Genomic DNA, 20,101 nt, shown 5'->3' on the forward strand with positions numbered 1-20,101 from the left:
AGATCAACCATCAAGACAGCCTCAAAGCATAATTCCTAATTTCTATTAAAGTGAAAGTTTTGAATTGCTCAGTCTTCACCAGTACCAAGCTTTTGCACGTGTTGCATGCTGTCAGTTCTCACTATATCAATACACCATATCTTTAGAGTAATAAGAACAAGTATATTGTGAACTACAAAAATATAGCATGAAGTGATAGTAATTACTGAATATAATAACACAGACAGAAATGGTGAGAAAGATTGTATTCCGGCTAATGAAGCAGGCCCCCCCCAACAGATAGGCTTAGTGTATTTTTTTCTTCACCAAAGACTTCACTTCTTCAGGAAGTGTAAGAATCCTTTAATTTTAGGTTTCTATGCAAAATATTTTTGAGGATGAAACCTGCAAGGGGAAGACTTCAGTGGTCACTCGAAGATTTAACAGCAAGTTGCTTCATTACTGAGAGATACTGGTTTCTAACAGTCCACTAGATTTGTGTTTGAGTGGTGACAGCAGATTACCAGCAAAAGGTAGATATAAGCATGGTTACACTATCATTAAACTTTACAGATTTTCATTTATAGTTTTGTGCCCAAACATTATCAGGCACAGAGTTATAAAGGGCTTACCTTAGCCCTTTAGCTATAGGCTAGGCACCTCCATGGCCAGAAACCTCCCTCAGTAGCTTCCTGCTGAAACAGAGGTGAAACATTTGCTTTCTATGGGCAAATAGTGTCCAGCACTTCTTCCAGGCAACTTCCGAAATACTGGTAAAGAGCTGCTCTTATTGGCACTGACATAGTTGGTTTTTCTGCTTCTGCATACTTAAATTATATATGTACGTATACGTCTCCTTCCCCCACCCTCACCATTAGTAGGGGTTCTCTAATTTAACAAGGAAGCAAAGAAGTGAATTTTGGTGCTTCTATATTCACTGAGTTTGCTTGCTCAGTGTAAGAGTTGTATAGCTAGACAATAGGATTTCTGGTCTTGTTTCTTGTCTTGTTGAACAAAAAAAAGGAAAAAATTTAAAAGTTTAAAGAAGAAAATGTTAGAGAAGTCTGATGGAATTGGAAAGAGAATTGAGGAGAAATAAGGAGTCACAGAAGTCCCACAGTACTGGAAATAAAAATGAATTTACTTAAGTGTCAAATAACACTCTGCAAAGATATAGGCCTAAAGGAAAAGGATGAGAAAATGAACTGTTCACATAAGCAGACAGTCTGGTAACAGTGCAAAGACTGTAGGAGATGAGGGAGACAGAATGATGGAATGAGACAATAATTAACATTTTTCTTTGCAATGCAAAAGGTAGAAAGTAGCAGTAAAAACAGCTGAAAACTAGAATAAACGAATGAAAAATGAATAATGAAGTAAACAAAAGGAATGCAAATTTAAGATGTGAAAGGTGGGACAATGAAATTGAAAAAGACAGTGTAGAGAATTGAATAGATAAAGTCAGATGCAGGAACCTAATCACAGGAGAATAGAAAATAGATTAGAAATAAAAAATGGGCTCCAGTGATGGGGGAAAAAAGCTAGAAAAGTGCAGCAAGCAGAATAGATAGGTGAGGGAGATGAGCTAGCAACACAGCAAACAAAGCCTCCATAGCTTGCCTAGTGCTAAACTTGGACCAAAATACACCTACTGAGCTCTGAATTACATTAGGCTTGAGGTTTTCAGAGTCCATTAAAGCTAGTCAGTAATTGAGCCCCAAATGGAGAAAAATACAAAACTAAACCTCCTCCCCACCCAGGTAATAGCTGAGAGACTACAGTGTCAGAAGATGGTTTCTTGATTAAAGATCTAGTAACTGTTCCTTAAATACACACTGGCACCTTGTCAAACCACAGAGATACTGTCATTCAGCTCCAGTACGAGACCACCAGTTTTGCCCATTCTTTCTTCCTAGCACACAAGTCTAACTCACAAGTCACAGACAGCAGCTCTCCCTGAAACACAGTAAGTGGCACTTACTGAAATTTATAGGAAGAGAAGATTCCATGATTTCCCCACAAAAGAAAAATGTTTCACCACAGAGAGGAACCCGTGTGCTTTTAAGTCTGTAGTAAAATGGATACTGATTTGTTCCATGTGCTCCAAAGCTTCTCATGCTCCCTATCCTCAACAGATCAAGAACATCTGATTAACTTTGCAACCAGAGCCCCACCTCTTCCACTCCTAAACACCTCCCCCTAAAGATATTGGCTCTGCAGAGAAAGAAGCTGGCCCACCTACTTGCCTAAATAACCTTTTACAGAATTTGTACATTTGCAAATGTTTCACTCCTCACCTAGAACCTCCCATTTTTGATGAGAGCAAAGAGACAACTCAATATAGTTTCTTAAAGCTTTTATTCTAAACAAAGCAACTTCTCTACACGTAATAATCTGAGTAGAACAGGCCAGAACTATTTTGCATTACCAGTCCAGGGTCACTATCCAGTTCCTAAGACAGCAAACGTAATACTGACAGCTTTCTAATGGTGTTATTTCAGTTCCTTTCTGTATGAGTAGTTTCTCAATTTACACACTTATATGTGTATTTTTGCATAAAGATCAAGGTATCATCACAACATGAGAATGTATCCTCTGACGTATTTCATAGATGTGCCATATCAAATCATGATGGAGAGCATATAGATTCCTGTTACCATATATTGGTGATGCCCAGACAGAATAAATGCTTTTAGGCCACAGGGCATATGTAAGTACAAATCTTTCTGATGGGCAAAATGTGATAGGAAATCTAATAGTTCCCCTTGAGCCAGATTTAATAACAAATGAAATACTTCGCTTCCAGTAGTCCTATTATCAGGACTTCTGATAACTTGCAAAAATTACCTGAAAAGCATGCTCACTTTTAAGCCTCAGTTTGCAAACCAGTTTAATTTTCTTTTTTCAGTCAGTCTGAGAACCATTAAAGCAAAATTGTTTTAAGAATCAGGTTTTTTAACCCTCTCTACAGCTGTGGTACACCTCTCTCCATTCACTCTATGGTTGGCACACTCAGAACAAGATTGTGTTGCAGTGGTTTCATTCTAAGAAATGTTTTATAAAGTAGGCGTATCTGATAACTGAAACAGACAATACACTTTTAAATTTAATGGAACAGAGGTATTTTAATTGCACTGGCATAGTAAATGTAAATTATTCCTAATCCATGGAATCTGTGAAAATGTAAAAATAGTTCCCCAGACTTAAAAGTTGTGTACTGTACCTTCCAGAAACATTTTTGTGTGATAGCAAAAGAAAATATCTTATTTGGCGAAAGAAATTCTTTGGAGAAAAGCAAAGCACCAGAGTACATATTATTTAGGGATTTTTAAAGCAAGTCAGAAGCTAAGTTAAAGACACAAAATAAAAGTTTTATGATCTGCTTCCTATTTCAGCCATACTGATAGTATAGGAATAGAGCAGAATTTTTTATGGGATGGCTTAGCAAATAGTAGTGATTTACCACAGTCCATCATGAACTGCATTTTATTTTAATGTAATTACTGCACAAGTTCAGCATTTAAAGAATAACTTTGATGATTAGTTTTTATTTTTAACATCACTACATCTGGATGAGATTGTGTCTCAACTTTCAGAATTTTCAATGTAAAATCTTATCAGCTGTTTTTACTGGGCTTAATCCTTCTAGCATTATATGGTTATTTTTTCATTTTTCCAGATTTTTAAGTAAATCATTAATATAATTCATCACTTTGTAACTAGGGAGAGACAGCAGTCTTCAGTCCACTATTGTGGCAAACTATTGCAGCTTGCTTACTTTCAGTTGTGCACCCATATTCTTAATGTGTTTGCTGACTTGGATTTAAAAGAAAATGCAATTTATCCGCAATATTACATCATTAAGTCACACTAATTTCATAGTTTTCAGCCATTTTCTCATGCCCTATTTCTAACCACCAGCTCAATTCATACAAGTAATACATATAAAGTGTGAAACTCAGCAGGTATATAAATCATCCAATAGTCTAAAAGAGCCTTCTTGCAGTTACTGGGTTTTGCTTATTTTCTCTCTCATGTATTATGCTGACAAATAACATCACAACAATGCTACATTCAACTTAAAATGTATGAGACACTCAGCATAAGCAATATTGCTTAGACTGTGAAAACGGTGGGCTGATTGACACAAAAACCATATTTGAGTTATATGATGATAATCTGACACAGTGACAATAAATTAAAAAAAATAAATCAACATATCAAGTATATATAATAAACATCAGCCACAGACAATATAACAAAGTTTAACAACCAGTAAATGTGATTCATGTTCTTAAATAATTTCCTAGCCTTTATCGCCACAGTGGACTCAGTAATGAAAGAACAAATACATCATACACATGGTTTTGTAACTTTAGTTTTTTACAGTTACTTGCGTTATTGCAACAAGGATACTGATTCTGTAGTTCAGAAACTTTAAAAACCCAGACAGGTAAAGCTCAGAACGGGTATTTTATCTGTCTATTGAACCAACAAAGACAAAGAAGACAGAACATTCTAAGGTCTATATAACTCATGTCCTTGGGCAGCAAGATTCGGGGCTCACAAAAATTAACTGGAATCTTTTAAAAGACTTTGAAGGAAAACATACTGGCTAGATTGGCATGGTTGTAAACTCAAAATTTTAGTGTGTTGCCCATCCTTTGTGGCCATTTTCTTAAAATTTCATTTTCTAGCTGTACATTATAAGTCAGTCTAACCTTATTAAAAAAAAAAAAAAGGAAAAAGTAACCTTTCTCACACAAAGGAATCTTGAAAATGTGATCTCATACACATGTCAGTTCAAAATGTCAGGCAAATCAATAGAATTCATTTGTTATGTATAGCATTCACAGAAAGATCCATGGATTTTCAATACTGAACATTAACAGCATTGCACACACATCATAATTTACACTGCTGAGCTGTAAATATGTAACGTGTCATACAACAAGCTCCAATTCTCTTCACAGTCCCTATAGAGTACAATAATGAAAGAATGATACTCACGTGGAAAATCTTTGGGATGTGTTTTTTCTGACCAGTTTCCATAAAAAGTTAGCCTGTATTTGGCGGTTCCACAAGCACAACAATCTAAAATTGGTTTGTCAGTCACACCTTCTGAGGCTGAATCTGAAAAGGCAGCAAAGTACCCATTGACAATGGTTACAACTCAAAATCAGCTGATGACAGCAAAGTTGCCATAATAAATACTCCAGTAAATAAATCTGAATTAAACCCTTTTTTTAAATTTTATTTTTAAGTTGGACTACACTAGACTAAACCAGAACCCTGAAATAGCTGAATCATATTTATAAGTGGATATAAGGATTTACGTCTACATTTTTATATAAGAAGGCACCACTATTTCAGTCATCTTCAGATTCGAAATGGGTTTCTTTCTGGTTCTTATCTGACATGGACAAAACCTCAATTGATCTCAAAACACAATAGGCTTGAAACTTCTGGACAACGAAAGCATATAAATTCTCCAGTGGGATGCAACAACCTACTGCAATTCTTCGGTTTAGGAAAGGATAAAAAAGCCTAGAATTCAATAAATGAAGCACCCTGGAGACAAACGAGTTTCACACGAAGACCAGGTAAAAAGGTGCAAGTATCACATCTAGGGCAAGGCAAGGAAGATTGTATGAGGACCAGTACGTGTGATAAGCAAAACATAATAGAATAGGAGATCCCAAATTTGAAATTGGATGAAGCTGTTCAAGGCCTTAGAATTTTAGTTTGATATAATGAGTTAAGAAAAATAAGTAGAACATGACAAGGAGAGGTCAGAAGGTGTTTTACTTTACCTTACCTTGTTCACAAATTTTTTTGGTGAGAGAACCCTCATCTTGAAAATAAATTATGCGCTTCTGCACAATACTGGCTCTATAAAGAAAAAAAAAAAAAAGAGTTTAAAATATATTTATTCCTTAAAGGAAGAAGAAAATGCATGATAAAGTAGCAAAAGGACAGAAGTGGACTGCTAAGACCTAGGCATATTTCCTTCTGACAATACATATACACAATACAGGACTACAGAGAAGATTTTTATTTCACCTTGTATTTGAATTTCATTACATTTTACAGAAACTTTGAAGGTTATTACCTTTAGAGAAGTGATCATAGTTATATGGTGAGGATCTGTGCTCTTCAAATGCATAACGGCCAACTGAATATTCAATATTTCAATCAAATCTTAAAATACTGAAATTATATTCAATTTCAAAAAAATAGCACAGCTAAAGCAAGCAGCTCTTTGTAGAAAATTACATGGCATTCTGAAGACATAAATACTTCTGATATATGACTGCAATTCAGTGGAAATATCATGTAAAACAAAAGTTAGAGAAAGAGCTAGCATAAGCTGCAGTCTTTAAAAGCAATTCAAAGGTTCCAAAAGACAAACCACTTTAAAATTAATTAACTCTAGAACATTTTATTAAGACCTATATTTCAAACAAAATGTAAGTTTATAAGCCTCAGTTTAGCGGGGAACAGGGAGGTTGAATCTTAAAACTACAGGGAAAACCAGAGTTATGGTGCTATTTTGTTTTTTAAAGCTGGAACTGTACAGCTGAAATTCCGCTGATTTTTAGCCTCCCATCTGAGAGACCATAAATTGAATTTCATGTCAAAGATTTTCAAGTCAGCAAAGCACCAAGCCCAAGTTCTTCTTGCACATTTGTATCATAACCACCATATGATAAATGTCAAAACCAATAATCAACTGGAAAATATATTCAAATGGCTCAGGTGACCCCCCCCCAAGTCCTAAATAAACTTAACTAGCTTCTTTGATCCTTTTTTAACTGTAAAATTTTGATTCACGTGTAAATGTTACCTTCTTTCTATAAGAAAACAGAATTTGGTTAAATTCAAAGTCATTCTTTGGACAGAGAGTTTTCTGAGGAGAACGTGCTTTGGGAGCCGGCACTCTTCTTTGTTTACCAGTAAGGGAGCACATTCTAGCAACATTTTGTACCATCACTCGTATTTAAAATGCTAAATAGCAAGGGCCAGATTATTGTTTTACCTCAACTTTAGAGTCAAATAATTATCTTGATCTCACAAGAGTTATTCCTCACTCATACCAGTTGAAATGAGAAGAAAAATAAGAATATATATGCTTAGAAGTGTTGTTGTAGTGATGTAAACCTTTCTTTGACAATGTCCCACCGCATAAAATTATCAAAAATAAGATGCAATTTTACTGTGCTTTCTTTGCCAATATACAAGATCAGATTAGGATAGGAAGGAATCCTTTGTTTCACATTAGGAAGCAACCAGGAGAATTAACTGCATTTTGTAAACCTCTTAAAGCTAGATCAAACTGGAGAGGGTGCAGAAACTACAGCTTGCTCTCACCCTTAATACAGCTTAAAACATCTTCTAAAGGAAGATGTGGTAAAGGACAATACAGGCAACAAACCAAGGCTGTGAAAAAACAGCATGAAACAGAAGAGCAAGACTGACTTTTACAAAAAGCAAGGGCGTGATCTGCCAGTATTTGGTGAAGGGGAACTCCTAGGCCTCATCTTTAGAAAGGAGTGTTTACATTAGGGAAATATGAGACTGTAACAAATAATAGAAAGTGAACAAAACCTAGAGTTAGTTAAATCTGTTTTTTATCAATATGAGAACTGTCACAGGACAGTTCAAATGGTGCCAGAAGAGACTGACCAAGCATATGAAAAGCAGAATGAAAGCTTTCTGAGAAATCTTTTTCAGGGTTTCTAACAAGAAATGAGGGGGAAAAAATAAAACAAACAAAATCACCAAAACAACTACTAGCAAGAATATGAGCTCAATGGCCAGCCTGTGACAGTGGCATGCTCCCTTAGTTTCTCCAACCTTCACATTCAAAAACAAAGACAACTTTAAAGACTTTTTAGATGTTACCCTGCAATTGAGAACCAATATTTTTACACAGACTCGATGAAACACATACAATTTTTGATACACAATCAGTCGTTGTTCTTCATACACTGTACCATAAAACTGGAACAGTCACGTAAGATGATTAATAAAATGTAAAGTAACAGCAACCTGAGCTGAAATGTACATGCATTATCACAACTCACATATTGTCAAGATGCTTTAATTTCTTAACTGGCCAGTTACCAGCAGCCATCTTCCAGGATTGAGACTGGTCCAATAGCATCTTCACTGATATCCTGGATGAGGATGTGGAATGCAACTTCAACAAGTTTGCAGATGACACTGAATTGGGGAAGCAGTTGACATGCTGAAGAGTAAGACTACTATTTAGACAAGCAGATCCTGACAAGCATGAGAAACGGGTTGGTATAAACCCTGTGAAAAGTCAAAGGCAAAGTCTTGTACATAGGATGGAATAATGTGGTTACACAGTACAGGACAGGGCATCTGCTAGCCAGAGCGCAGCTTTGCAGAAAAGGCCTTGTGGGTCCTGGTGGACAAGCTGACCATGAGCCAGCAGCATGCCATTAGAGCCAAGACAGCCACCAGCTTCCTGAGTGGCTTCAGTAAAAGTATAGCAATCTGGTCAAGCAACATCATTTCCTCCCCTCCATTCAGCACTTGTGAGACCACATCTGGAGTATTAGAGACAGTTTGGGGTTGCCCAGTTAGAGAAAGAAATTGCATTATGAGAGAAAGCCCAGTGATGGGCCATCAAGATGATTAGAGGAATAGAGCCCATGATGTCTGAAGAGAGGTTGAGAGAACTGGCTTCACTTAATCTAAAGAAAAAAATGCAAAGGAAGGATCTCACGGCTTGCTGTATTCAAATACCTATCAGAAAGATACAGAAGAGTTAGAGCCAGATGCTTCTCAGAAGTGCATAGTGGTAGGATGCAAGGCAACAGGCAAATGGAAACACAAGAAATGCCACGTGGATACAAGGAATACCTTTCTCACCACAAGGATGGTCTAAGTGATCAAACACTGGAACAGGCTGCCTAGACAGCCTGTGCAATCTCTACCCCTAGAGATATTCAAAACTTGATCATACACATCCTTGAGCAACCTACTCAACCTACCTGATGTAACAACACCTACTTCAGGCAAGCAGGTGGATTAAACGCATGCCAGAGTTCACTTCCAAACTAAATTATTCTATGATCCTATTCTTTAAATACCATTTTAAAGAGGTTTTCCAAAGCTTACTCAAAAAAAAAAAACAAACTTCATCAATCCAAACAAACAAGAAATCAGATGCTTGATAAAGGAGCTCCCAAATCTGCAAACAAGTATATTACAAGTATTTCATTTCAGAAGCAGTTATTTTAGAAATAAACTGTAGAAAGATTGTTTGAAGCCTGAGGTGTACTTCTATTATTCTTTTTGCTACAGTTAGCTTGTCACTGTGAAATGTCAAGGGAACAGTTCCTTTTCCACCAATAAAAGCTTCACAGCTTTCTGAGTCATTGTCTCTTTAGCTGTGTTTGAAATTATATAGGGAGCCAATAATCTAAATGGGAGTTTTGTTACTGATGCCAAGTGCAACAGGATTGGTGCATTAGATGGCTGCATATTACCAAAAGGCAGGCACACAAGTTTACAAATATTCAGACAGAAACAATATTAAATTGATTTTTAAATAGTCATTGTTTAAATAATCAGCCTTTAGACTGAAGACAGATCAAAGTATCTCATCAGTGTTTTTGCCTAGTTTTTATCACTATGATTTTTTTTTAATGTGTTTTATTCCTCCATACAAGTTCTGATTTGGACTAAAGATTCTTTCCTTTGGCTTTGCGGATTACAAAAACAACTTTAAACTGGAATGGCTAACTTTCACAGAGAAGTAAGAAAGCTTTTAAGAATTTACACAAGGTACACATCTGCTTAGGCTGCATAAATCCTTCCTGCCACTTCCAACATCCAGTGCTGTCTGAACTTTACGGGAAAGGGAGATCTGACTGCTTTCCCATAAATATTAACATATTTAAGTGAATCATTAATTGACTTATTTCTCCCCTTAACTGTCAGCATACCATGGAATAATAAAGACAAAGGAAACAAATATGCGTCCAAAATCTGTTTGTTTTCTGTTATCTTCAAAGTGATGCTTCTGGATTTGTGTTAAAGCTTTTCCATGGCCAAACTAAGGAGCAAAACCTTATGTTACAGGCATATATACATCTAGCAGCAGCTCTTTTTATTAGGAAAAAAAACCCCAAACCTCCTAAAAATGTTATTATTTGCTTTGTAGTTCTCTCAGCAAAATCAAGGAATATCTGGTAGCTTCTGTGATACTTGTTTTGGCAATACTACTTCAGAATGTTGTAGATTGGATACAAGCAGGTCAGAGTCTCTGTCCTACCCAGCTTTGGTCAGACCACATCTGAGCATAAGGGGAGCAAGATCTGCCCTGGAAGACTTCCCTAGAATAATAAGGTTCCTTCTCCAGCAAAGTTCCACAATGATTGTACCGTCCTGCTATGTAAAGATCTATCAAAGTCACATAAATTGCATTTGGGATAATAACAAAACAGGCAATGTCATAAACCATAAACATTCAGAACAGCTTTAGGAATGCTCCAAGTCATACCAGAAAGAGTTGGATTCTTTCTTCCATTAAGAAAGCTTTATATCATCTTCCTTGCCCGTTTTGTCAAATCCTAACATCAACAGAAATATTCTTACTTTAAATTGCCTCTGTGGGTGTAATGATGTGACAAAAGAAGTAATAAAGAAGATCTATAAGAATTGTTCCTATGACATTTTTTAAGCTTACATCAAAACCATTAAGTACAATATTAGAGGTACATTTTAACAAAACAGGTTTTGCCAGAGCTAGTGAGGACACCCTAAATTTCACTTGGATATTGGGCAAACATGGCTTCACTAAAGGCAAATTGTGCCTGACAAATTTGGTGGCCTTCTATGATGGGGTTATAGAATTGGTGGATAAGGGAAGAACAACTTACGTCATCTACCTGGACTTTCTGCTGAAGTAGCGAACTAACTAAGCAACAAATCCATTTCTTCAGGAAAGCAGTGCAAAAAACATTTGGACTGCTGCTGTTCAGATAGCAAAAATATTTAATGCATGTCTAATGAAGTAAAAAAGATAGAAAAAGTGGGTACCAAATTACCGCAAGAAAAAGAAAAGATGGCCCACCCAATTATTGGATGAATTTAATATTTCAATCCTTTCACAAATCCCTTCAAAAAACTGTCAAACCAGATAAGTAGAAAGACAACAAGAATCAATTGATCAGCTTGCATAAAGAACGATTTCTTTTCTAGGTGTTTTTTTTCCTTTCATAATTTCTGAAGAACTAAAATAATACCTGCTCCTTTAAGGAAACAAAACAGAATTGATTTTGTGGTGCTTCATATGAAAAAGAGAATCAAGATAAATACCATGTTCAGCATCTGAGACCCTTATTAATCTAATACGTCACTCTTAAGAGAGTCTCCAGTTAATATGTTTAAATCCACATAAGAATTTAAATACTATTCAGAGTAAGTAAGAATGGCAGAATCTGACACTTTGTTAATTCAGCCATTTGCCTTTCATACAAAAATATAGCTGTGCTTGAAATTTTAACTGTAAAATGTGCTATGCAGAGCTGTTCTAGATTTTTGTGGGCATGCAGTCAGTTCAGCAAATATTGAACTCAGCATGCTAGAAAAATTTTGCTAACATAGAAAATTTCATACAAAACAGCACACCCAATACAGCTTCTTAAATTTAACTGCAGGTTTACTCATATATCCTCATAGAAACACAAAGTCTTGAAATACCTGAAGAGATTGTATTACAAAGGAGCAAAAGTCCAGTAAGATGTGCTATCTTTATGATTAATTTAAATTAAACTTTGCAACATCTAAGAATTACCAAGTGCTGTAGGATTGAGACCATACACTGTTAATTTCAACTCTCTTGTCTGGGTCATTAGACATTTTGAATAATGGCAGATCTTGCCAAGATAGTCTAACAGCACATTTTATTAAAGCTTCCTAGTCACCGAGCACACACTGGATAAAATCATTGTTTACTAAAATTAAAAGTGAACCACATTACTTAGCTTTTTCATTATCTCATTTCATCCTTACTAGACCCAATTTGCCCTTCACTTTTGTTGATGTGAATTGAGAATGCTATATACTACAATAGACAACATTATCTTCGTATGACAGTGGGTCTACTGGTGCTCTGGTTTTAATATAGAGGCAAAAATCTCTTTATCTGTAAACTGTAGAAATAGTATGACATTTTGATTCATAAATACATATTTTAAAAACGTAGCATACTATATTAAAACAATGCCTTCAGTTTCTGACATAAGACAAATCACTTCCTTAACATGAGTTACCATGCACTGACAAAGCTTAATTTCAGTTCATGTGGTTATAAAAAAAACTCATTTAAAACATTCAGTAATAAAAAATGAAAACACTTTTGATGTCATCAATAGTGACTCTGCTTTATGTTTTGAAAGGAAATTGAATTATGACTATCACGATTTTTTCTGTTCTTTTTCTCTCTTTGTTTCCCCTCAAAAATTGACAATGGCTTTGAAGTCAAATTAAACATCTGTTTGTAAAATAAACGGGATTGCTACTGACAGCTGCTGCCGAATGGCAAATGTTCTACAGCTGTCAGGCTCCTAAATTAACAATGATGTTCATTTACAAACAGCAAACAAGAAAATTATGGAGTATTTTCTTTTTTCATCCCACTACTTGAAATTTTTGAAAATACAGACTCTAATAGAGACTTAGCCAGAAAGAAATCAGACTTTACTGTTTTATTTCCCCACTTATTGGAAGCAAAATTCAGACAAAATCAGATTTCAGTGCAAGATACTACAGAAAACTTCCCTCCTTACATGTCTTAAATCCTTTTGTATTTCCTCTCCAGGATATTTAAATAGATGTAATAATTCTCTGAGGATTTATTCTTCTCCACCACAAATTCTGCCAATGAAAAATACTATTGTATAAAAACATTTTATTGAGTTTTTATACATCTTTTTAGATTTGAAAATACACAGACATATCAAACTAGCAGAATTTTTTCAAAATTTTATTTTAAATGTTTACATATTAATTACATCAGAATTAGATGGCAGAATTTTTTAGACAGCAATGTTCATATGTTTAAAACATGAATTTGCTTTTCATGTTTATAACTCAGCTGGAACTCACTGAAGAGTTTCAAGTTCAGTGTGGTTATGTATACATCAGTATTTTCATTAATAACTTGAATGATGGAATAGAGAACAAGTTACTGACTGCAGACAGTATCAAGCTGTAATTAAATAGCGTTAAACACAAAGCCCTAGTTTTAGATAAGAGTAATTACTTGCACAAAGACAGAAGGGAAAAAGCCAGTGAAAGAAGTATTGGATAGTAGGATGAAGGAAGTCTAATGGATCAGAAGTTGAACACAAGTAAATGTTATTCTCAAAAAAAAACCAAAACAGCAAACACCACAGTGCAAGCATTTTCTCTAAGACCATGTGGAATCATGCAAGGCATCTGTAGGATTACAATGCCCAGTTTTGGGTACCACAATTCAAGCATATGGATCATATGGAGAAAGTTCAGACAAGACTAGTGAGAGCAATCCAATATCTAGAAGGGGAAAAGACTGACGGAGCTGAGGTTGAGAGCCTAGAGAAAAGAACAACTAAAGGAAGGCATGGGTTGGAAAGAGGGTTACAGCAGCTGAGATTAAGGGGCATCGCAGGAATAATTTTAGCAAAACAGTAGCAATGACAGGAAAGTATTGGCACCATTTCCTTATGGGGACTGCCAAGGGTCCACCTTTAAGAGCACAGGTGGACAGGGGCAACTCAATCATAGTTCATCCTATTGTCATACTGTTGTCAGACAATAAAAGACTTGGGTATTTCACCAAAGTCCCTTCTAACATCATTTGCTATGGCTTCCATGTTTACCTTCATGTTTTGAATCAGAAAGTAAAATTGCTAGAAGGCACTATACCTGACTTACTACATCGTATGATTTTTCCAAGTGCATAATTTAAACACATAGTAAGCATCCTCAGAACAACATCGAGAGTCTAAAAGGACCAAGAAATTCAGCATGTATAATTGTTAAGAAATAAAAATAAAAGTTTAAAATATCCCATATATCTTCGCTAAGTATCAAACAAGTATACAGTTGACTCCTGATCAGCTCTGTGTTTGTGTCAATTGTTAACCTTAATGAATAATCTTAATTGCAGTGTTTTCCCAGAAAGTCTAGAGAAAATGTAATGATGATCAAAAAGTGTCTTAGCATAAAGTATGTTGTGTATTTCTAGTGTCTGCATTCCTACCCCACTGCACGTCAAAGGACACTTCTAAAATTTTTTGTAAAACAGCTTGTTTTACAAAAATACAAGTATCTGTGCAAAGTAAGAAACATATGGACCAATGAGAGTAATTGCACATTACTTCCATTTACCACAAAACGTGCCATAACACTGATATATTTTTTAGTATTAAATTATCATAGGCATTTTAATAAAGCCGTAACTATATTCCCCCTACCACTAGAGGAAAGACCATAATCCCTCTCCCTCCTCTTTTGTTTTTTCCCCCCACATTGTTTTTCTATTGTTTTGCACTCCTCAACGAATAAACCCATCTTTCAACTTTTAAGTGCTTTGCAACACTACGCTTTTGCAAACAAAACAGAATATGAATGAATCTAGCTAGATTTTATAGGATTACTAAATTAATTGTACTCCAAAAAAAATTCCTTAGAAGAACACAAAATTACAAGAAAATCAATTTACAACACTTTCTAAATCCATGTGCTCCCACTGTGAACTTAAACAACATTAAATCTGTGAGCAAATGAAAGTGAAACAGATTTTTGTTTCAAATGTAGATGTGTTTAGTCAGTAGATCCAGAGGGTTGCTACTGTATATATTAAAATGCAAATATGCATTTTTACAATCTAATATTAGAGCTGCTATAAATATAGAAGCTGTATAGAAATGCAGAAGGTTATTCTTCCTTCCTAATACAAGCAAACTCTTTGTGGGTGTTTAGCTTAAAAAATTAAATATAGGGCTGTAAGTTAGCTACATTACAAAGTTTACATTTTTGGCCTATTTGTTTTGTGAAACAAAAAAAAAAAGCTGGATGAACAAAACATTTAAGTTATTTTTAAGAATTAGAATAGTGCAATACTAACATACAATCTTTTCTACCTTGCAGTGTTTTATAAGAGAGTCACTAGCCTCTAGCTGCTTTTCAGAAAACAGAGGCATTGAAAAATGAGTTGAGCTGTATATGATAACCCCTGTGTGAAAGGAATGGACCCACATCTGCTCACTCCCGGTCTATGTCCCCAGCCATATAAAGCAGTATGCATTTCTGTTACATCACTTTCTAAAAGTGAAGAATGGGGAAAAACAAAAGCAGGTCAAAAGAATTGCATAATGGAAGATTAGTACATTTTCTAGATATCAAAAGTTGTATTTGTTCTAAGGACTATTAGGATGTATAGAGATCCCTTAGATTGCTACCTTAATTGTGTAGAAATACATAAAGTGTCTATATAAAATATTTTAAGCTACACACAAATAAATATTAAGCTATAGGGCCATTATCTCTATCAAAAATTAAGTTCAGAAGCTACTGCTGTTGTCATGTGGTAGTTAACTGGAAGATACAGATTTGGGTGTTTTTAAACTATCACTACAGAGAAATATTTCTCTGCATGCAGAAGACTCTAATTCTACTGGGAAGATCAATATAGCTATTTATAATACGAGAACTTATCTTCTATTGTTCCATAAACAGCATATAATTGTTACTAAGAGCTCTTGGTAGGCAAGGAATGCAGGTTGTTCTCTGTTTTTCCTTGGCCATTATATTTAGTCATAATGGAAAGCTTTCAGTAAACGCTTTATAACTCTGCTCAGTTGCTACAGTATTAGTATTCTAATGAACAGGTAAAATTGCTGGCATGTATCTGGACAATCACACAGGAAAACTGAAAGGATAAATGAAAAAGACTGAATAACAAGCTTAATATCTAATTCAAACAAGCAGGGTTTTTTTGTCTATTTTTACACTTTGAATATTTAGAGGCATAATTTTATAGTGAACTCCTCATAGCTCTTCAACTATGTACTAGTAGCTCATCTGCTTCAAAATAAACTGTGATTTTTCAGTACATACAAATCCACAAATCTTTTTCAAGAAATACAAGCCACAAATATTCAGGAATCCTAAAAGACAAAGTAAAATCATCATATTTCACGTTTTGTAACAAATTGTATGCATTTAAAGAATACGTTTAAAGAAACGACCAATTAAGACTGTGGAAAAAGACTTGAGCTATGTATTACTCTGTTAAGAATCCTTAAAAAAATCAAGGAAAATTGCACTTACTGGGGTAAGTACAGTCTAACAAAGAAAAGAAAATGTTTTAGTGGTGAGAGCATCAGAGAGGAGCAAAGAATCTACTTCTACTGCTTAATCACCTTAGTCTAATAACCTGAATAACTTAAAATCTTGCCCCACTTCATAGATACTAATGGGGAATTTGGGATAAGCCTGAAAAGTAACACAAAAATTTGTCATCTATAACTGTACATCATTCTTTTTTCTTTATTTCTTTTTAGGTTCAATTCTGTGATCATCTATCAGATGCTCCTTTTATATGACTGGCAATAGTTTCAGAAGCAGCATTGTAGCTTCCACCCCTTTAAAAGGAGTCAGACTGATGCAGACCCACTCTGTAGCTCACTGACGACTGAAACTTCTTTCTGGTAGGAGTAAATTTGTGCAACTTGCTTTTGTGATAGAGAATCGTAATATCAACACTTAATAAGAGAGATTAATTCTGAAATGCATTTCATTCTGACCATTTCAATTTGGCATTTCTGATATACACTTTTCTTAGTGTTATTGAGTTGGTCATCTGCTAATTTACATACCACAGAGCTGCTCTTGTGTTTTGTGGGTTTTGTTATCCAGATGCCTTGTGCTCTGTTGCTGGCCCAAGGATTCCCTGGATGGACCTCATCATGGGTTTTGGGTGTAGTGAAGAGATTTGGCTGTATATCAAGACAGTTTCAGTATCTATGTGGAGTTATGAACTCATGGGGTTTGTGACTTTTGGTTCCTTTGCATTTGGTTCTTCTTTTAGCCTTTCCAACATCACATTTCAGTGTAGTGTTTACTCAGAGATGTCAAGTGACCTGAATGAATATCATACTTGAAGTTACAAGAAATCAAAAAGTACATATTCTAAAAGCTCTAGCAGGAGTTATTTGCCCCCAGAGCTTTGAAGGCTCGAGAGCAAGAGGACTGCCAGAATCCACACAGAGGTTGGAAACTGAGAATTATATCCAAGGCATAGACCCATGGGCTAGAATTGAAATTGTCCTCATAAGTATGACAGCTTTGGTACAATAGCACAGCTACCTGAAAGATTTTGCCAATACATACGTGATATACTAAATATATCATAGTTTTTATTTGGAAGACCACAATTACTTAAAATTCCTCTACTCTCTAACTACATACAAACAAAACCCAATATGATTAAAATCATGAAGATAATTACATATACAGAAAAACAGTAACTTTCACACTTTTCCTCAAAAATTATAAAACATTCCCCTGGATGTGGCTCAGAAAACATTTCCAGAAACAAACAGCAGAGACATTATGATGAATACAGTGGATTTCTGCAAGTAGTAACAGTAATAAACACTATTTACAGATACTGTATTTTAATTTGTTGGTTGTTTAAGCATGATATGTATAGCAGAAATAAATAACTTGTCAGCAAGAATTTTGTTACAATTACCATACAAGTCACATCCATTGCCTGAGAACTCAATTATTCCATAAAGCCAGAGAACTGGGGTTTCTTTTCTAAATGGTAAACTGAATATAATTTATCTGCATGTGGCCATCATTTACTATATTAAAAATTAATCTCAGACTCAGCAAAAATCACTAAATGCTAGGAGGAAAAGATAATTACCATCTAGCAATACTTGACTCTTCATGAGATCTAGTCCAGCTGACAGATTTAATCAGTTTGGATTATTAACAAGATTCTCCCTACCATGAAATTTGACTATGTGACAAGCCAAGACAATTTACAAAATTTTTTCACTCTTGTTTTATATTACAGAATTATAAAAATATTTGCAGAAAGCTATTTTCTTCTGTATTTTCTAACAATTACACAGGTCAGACCTTTACCTACCTGTTCAATACCACACTGAACTGAGACACTTTATCTTGAGGAATACAACTAACCAGTCGAATCTAGAAATCTGGGGCTAAAAGTGACCTTAAAGAGGTGATTCTCCATCACTACCAAGAAACTTTTAATAAACATTCATTGTCTTTTATTGATCAATGGTGTAAATCACTAATTGAAATCCATATTTAAGACTTTCCTTGTTAAACTAGATAAATCTCCATTAGTTGGGGGTTTTTTTTACAGAATTAAGCACAGTCTCTGAATATTAGTTGTCAGATATAAAAAAAATGCATATGTGCTGTTCTACTTTTGCTGAAAAGTAGAACGTGTTAAACTAAGCATAACAGTCTACATGCAGAAAAAAGTTTTTTTAAAAAGATAAAACAGTTTTTAGACTCAATTAAACAAAATATTAAAACAGATTGACCAAGTCAGGGCTCAAACACCTGAAAATTTCTCCACTTCCATGTGATGACATAAGTACCACCAGGCTCTGCCACTGCTCAAGTTTCTATGTAATTAGTTTTCATATAAACTGCACATAGCAAAAATAATTTGAAATATCTCTTTAGAAAGTTTTAACGGTAGGTTTTTAAAGATGCTAGAAAGCAAGAGTATTCTGAAGAACTCAGAAATCTAGTAAATAAGCTTTAGAACAAAAACTTTTGTCAGAAGATGAAGGAAATGACCTGGTCCTCCCATATTGTCACATGCCACCTTCATGTGCGATCAACCACAAGAAACAAGGGAAAGCAAATAGGGATAGAAAGATTAAATGTTGTATTGTGAACGTGAAAACAAGTAGACTGTGCACAGCATCACAGCTCAGAATGCTCCAAATAGATATCTTTAACAATAGAAGCAAGAAAGATACTGTTTTAAGCACTTTCCTGCTTATGTTGATATCAGGGTAGCTTCTGACGCTAGCACAGATGCTAAGGCAGCCAAGTGAATCCTTATTGCTAAGTAAGATCCAAGTGCATTCTGTTGATTTATCTTTCTATAATAACTTCGTTCCACATAGAAAAACTTTCTATTCAAGGACCTAGCGCTGTGATGAGGCTCACTACACTATCTGACAGCTGAAAATGCATTCCATTTCCATTAGGTCATCCTAAAAATCAAGGTGCTTAAAACCGTCTTGCGGTGCCTGGGGCCATCCCCAAAGTGATATGTTGTTTCTCCATTTCATCCATCTGCAGAAATAATTTTAAGAGCTCGTATGCTGGAGTTTATGTACCTTCCTATAACTGGATTTAGCTGCACAATATTCCTACCATATATGAGGCAAGTAGAAAGAGGGCTTAAAGCTTGAGGGTCTCCCAAGCAGGGTGTAATATCTAAGCAAAGTCTTCTGTCTCGTGTCTTCAGTGAGACTCAAGCATAGGCTTAAACATTTGGACAAGTAAAACCTCAGCTATTGTTTGCATCCCAGAAGTACACTGAGTACGCTGCCAGTTTCAACAAAGAGTCTGGAAGGATTTGAACTTTTAAGGCTATTTCACTGTCATCACTTACTGGGAATGAAGAGAATGGGTGAATAGTTCTGACTAAGCAACTACAGTGCAACATCATATGTTAATCTATTTCCCTCTTTTTTCTTTTTTCTAAGTTTTCACGCAGAAAAATATTTTAGAAAGCAAAGTAGTGATGATAAGTCAAATTCAAATACGTTTTTATTCTCCTAAACATTGTATTTTGCAGTCATCCAGAAAGCTAGCATTACACGCCTATGTACTCATGCCAAAAGATTTAGCATCCCTTACTGAACCCTAGAACTACAGATTACCATTTCTCTGTGTCTTTTTATGCTTGTCACAACCAAACTGGTCACGTGCACTATACCTAGAAAGCATTGAGAAGACTAGTAGCCAAATGTAGGCAATCCACTGTTTCTATCAAAGGTATCAGACTTCACAAACCACACAC

General features: G+C 35.2%; 1 protein-coding gene across 2 annotated transcripts in view; it reads right to left on the reverse strand.

Annotated features, from left to right (window-relative positions):
• Positions 1-20,101, reverse strand: part of SPON1 (spondin 1) — a 358,480-nt gene that overhangs the window by 130,167 nt on the left and 208,212 nt on the right. For both annotated transcript variants that reach the window (XM_074884793.1, XM_074884792.1), the window contains exons 4-5: positions 5,798-5,871; positions 4,990-5,112 (exon numbers count right to left, since the gene is read on the reverse strand). In XM_074884793.1, coding sequence (XP_074740894.1) covers positions 4,990-5,112; positions 5,798-5,871 — 197 coding nt within the window. The remainder of the gene's footprint in view (positions 1-4,989; positions 5,113-5,797; positions 5,872-20,101) is intronic.

Source organism: Strix uralensis, chromosome 15 (assembly GCF_047716275.1).
Source record: "Strix uralensis isolate ZFMK-TIS-50842 chromosome 15, bStrUra1, whole genome shotgun sequence".
NCBI lineage: Eukaryota > Metazoa > Chordata > Aves > Strigiformes > Strigidae > Strix > Strix uralensis.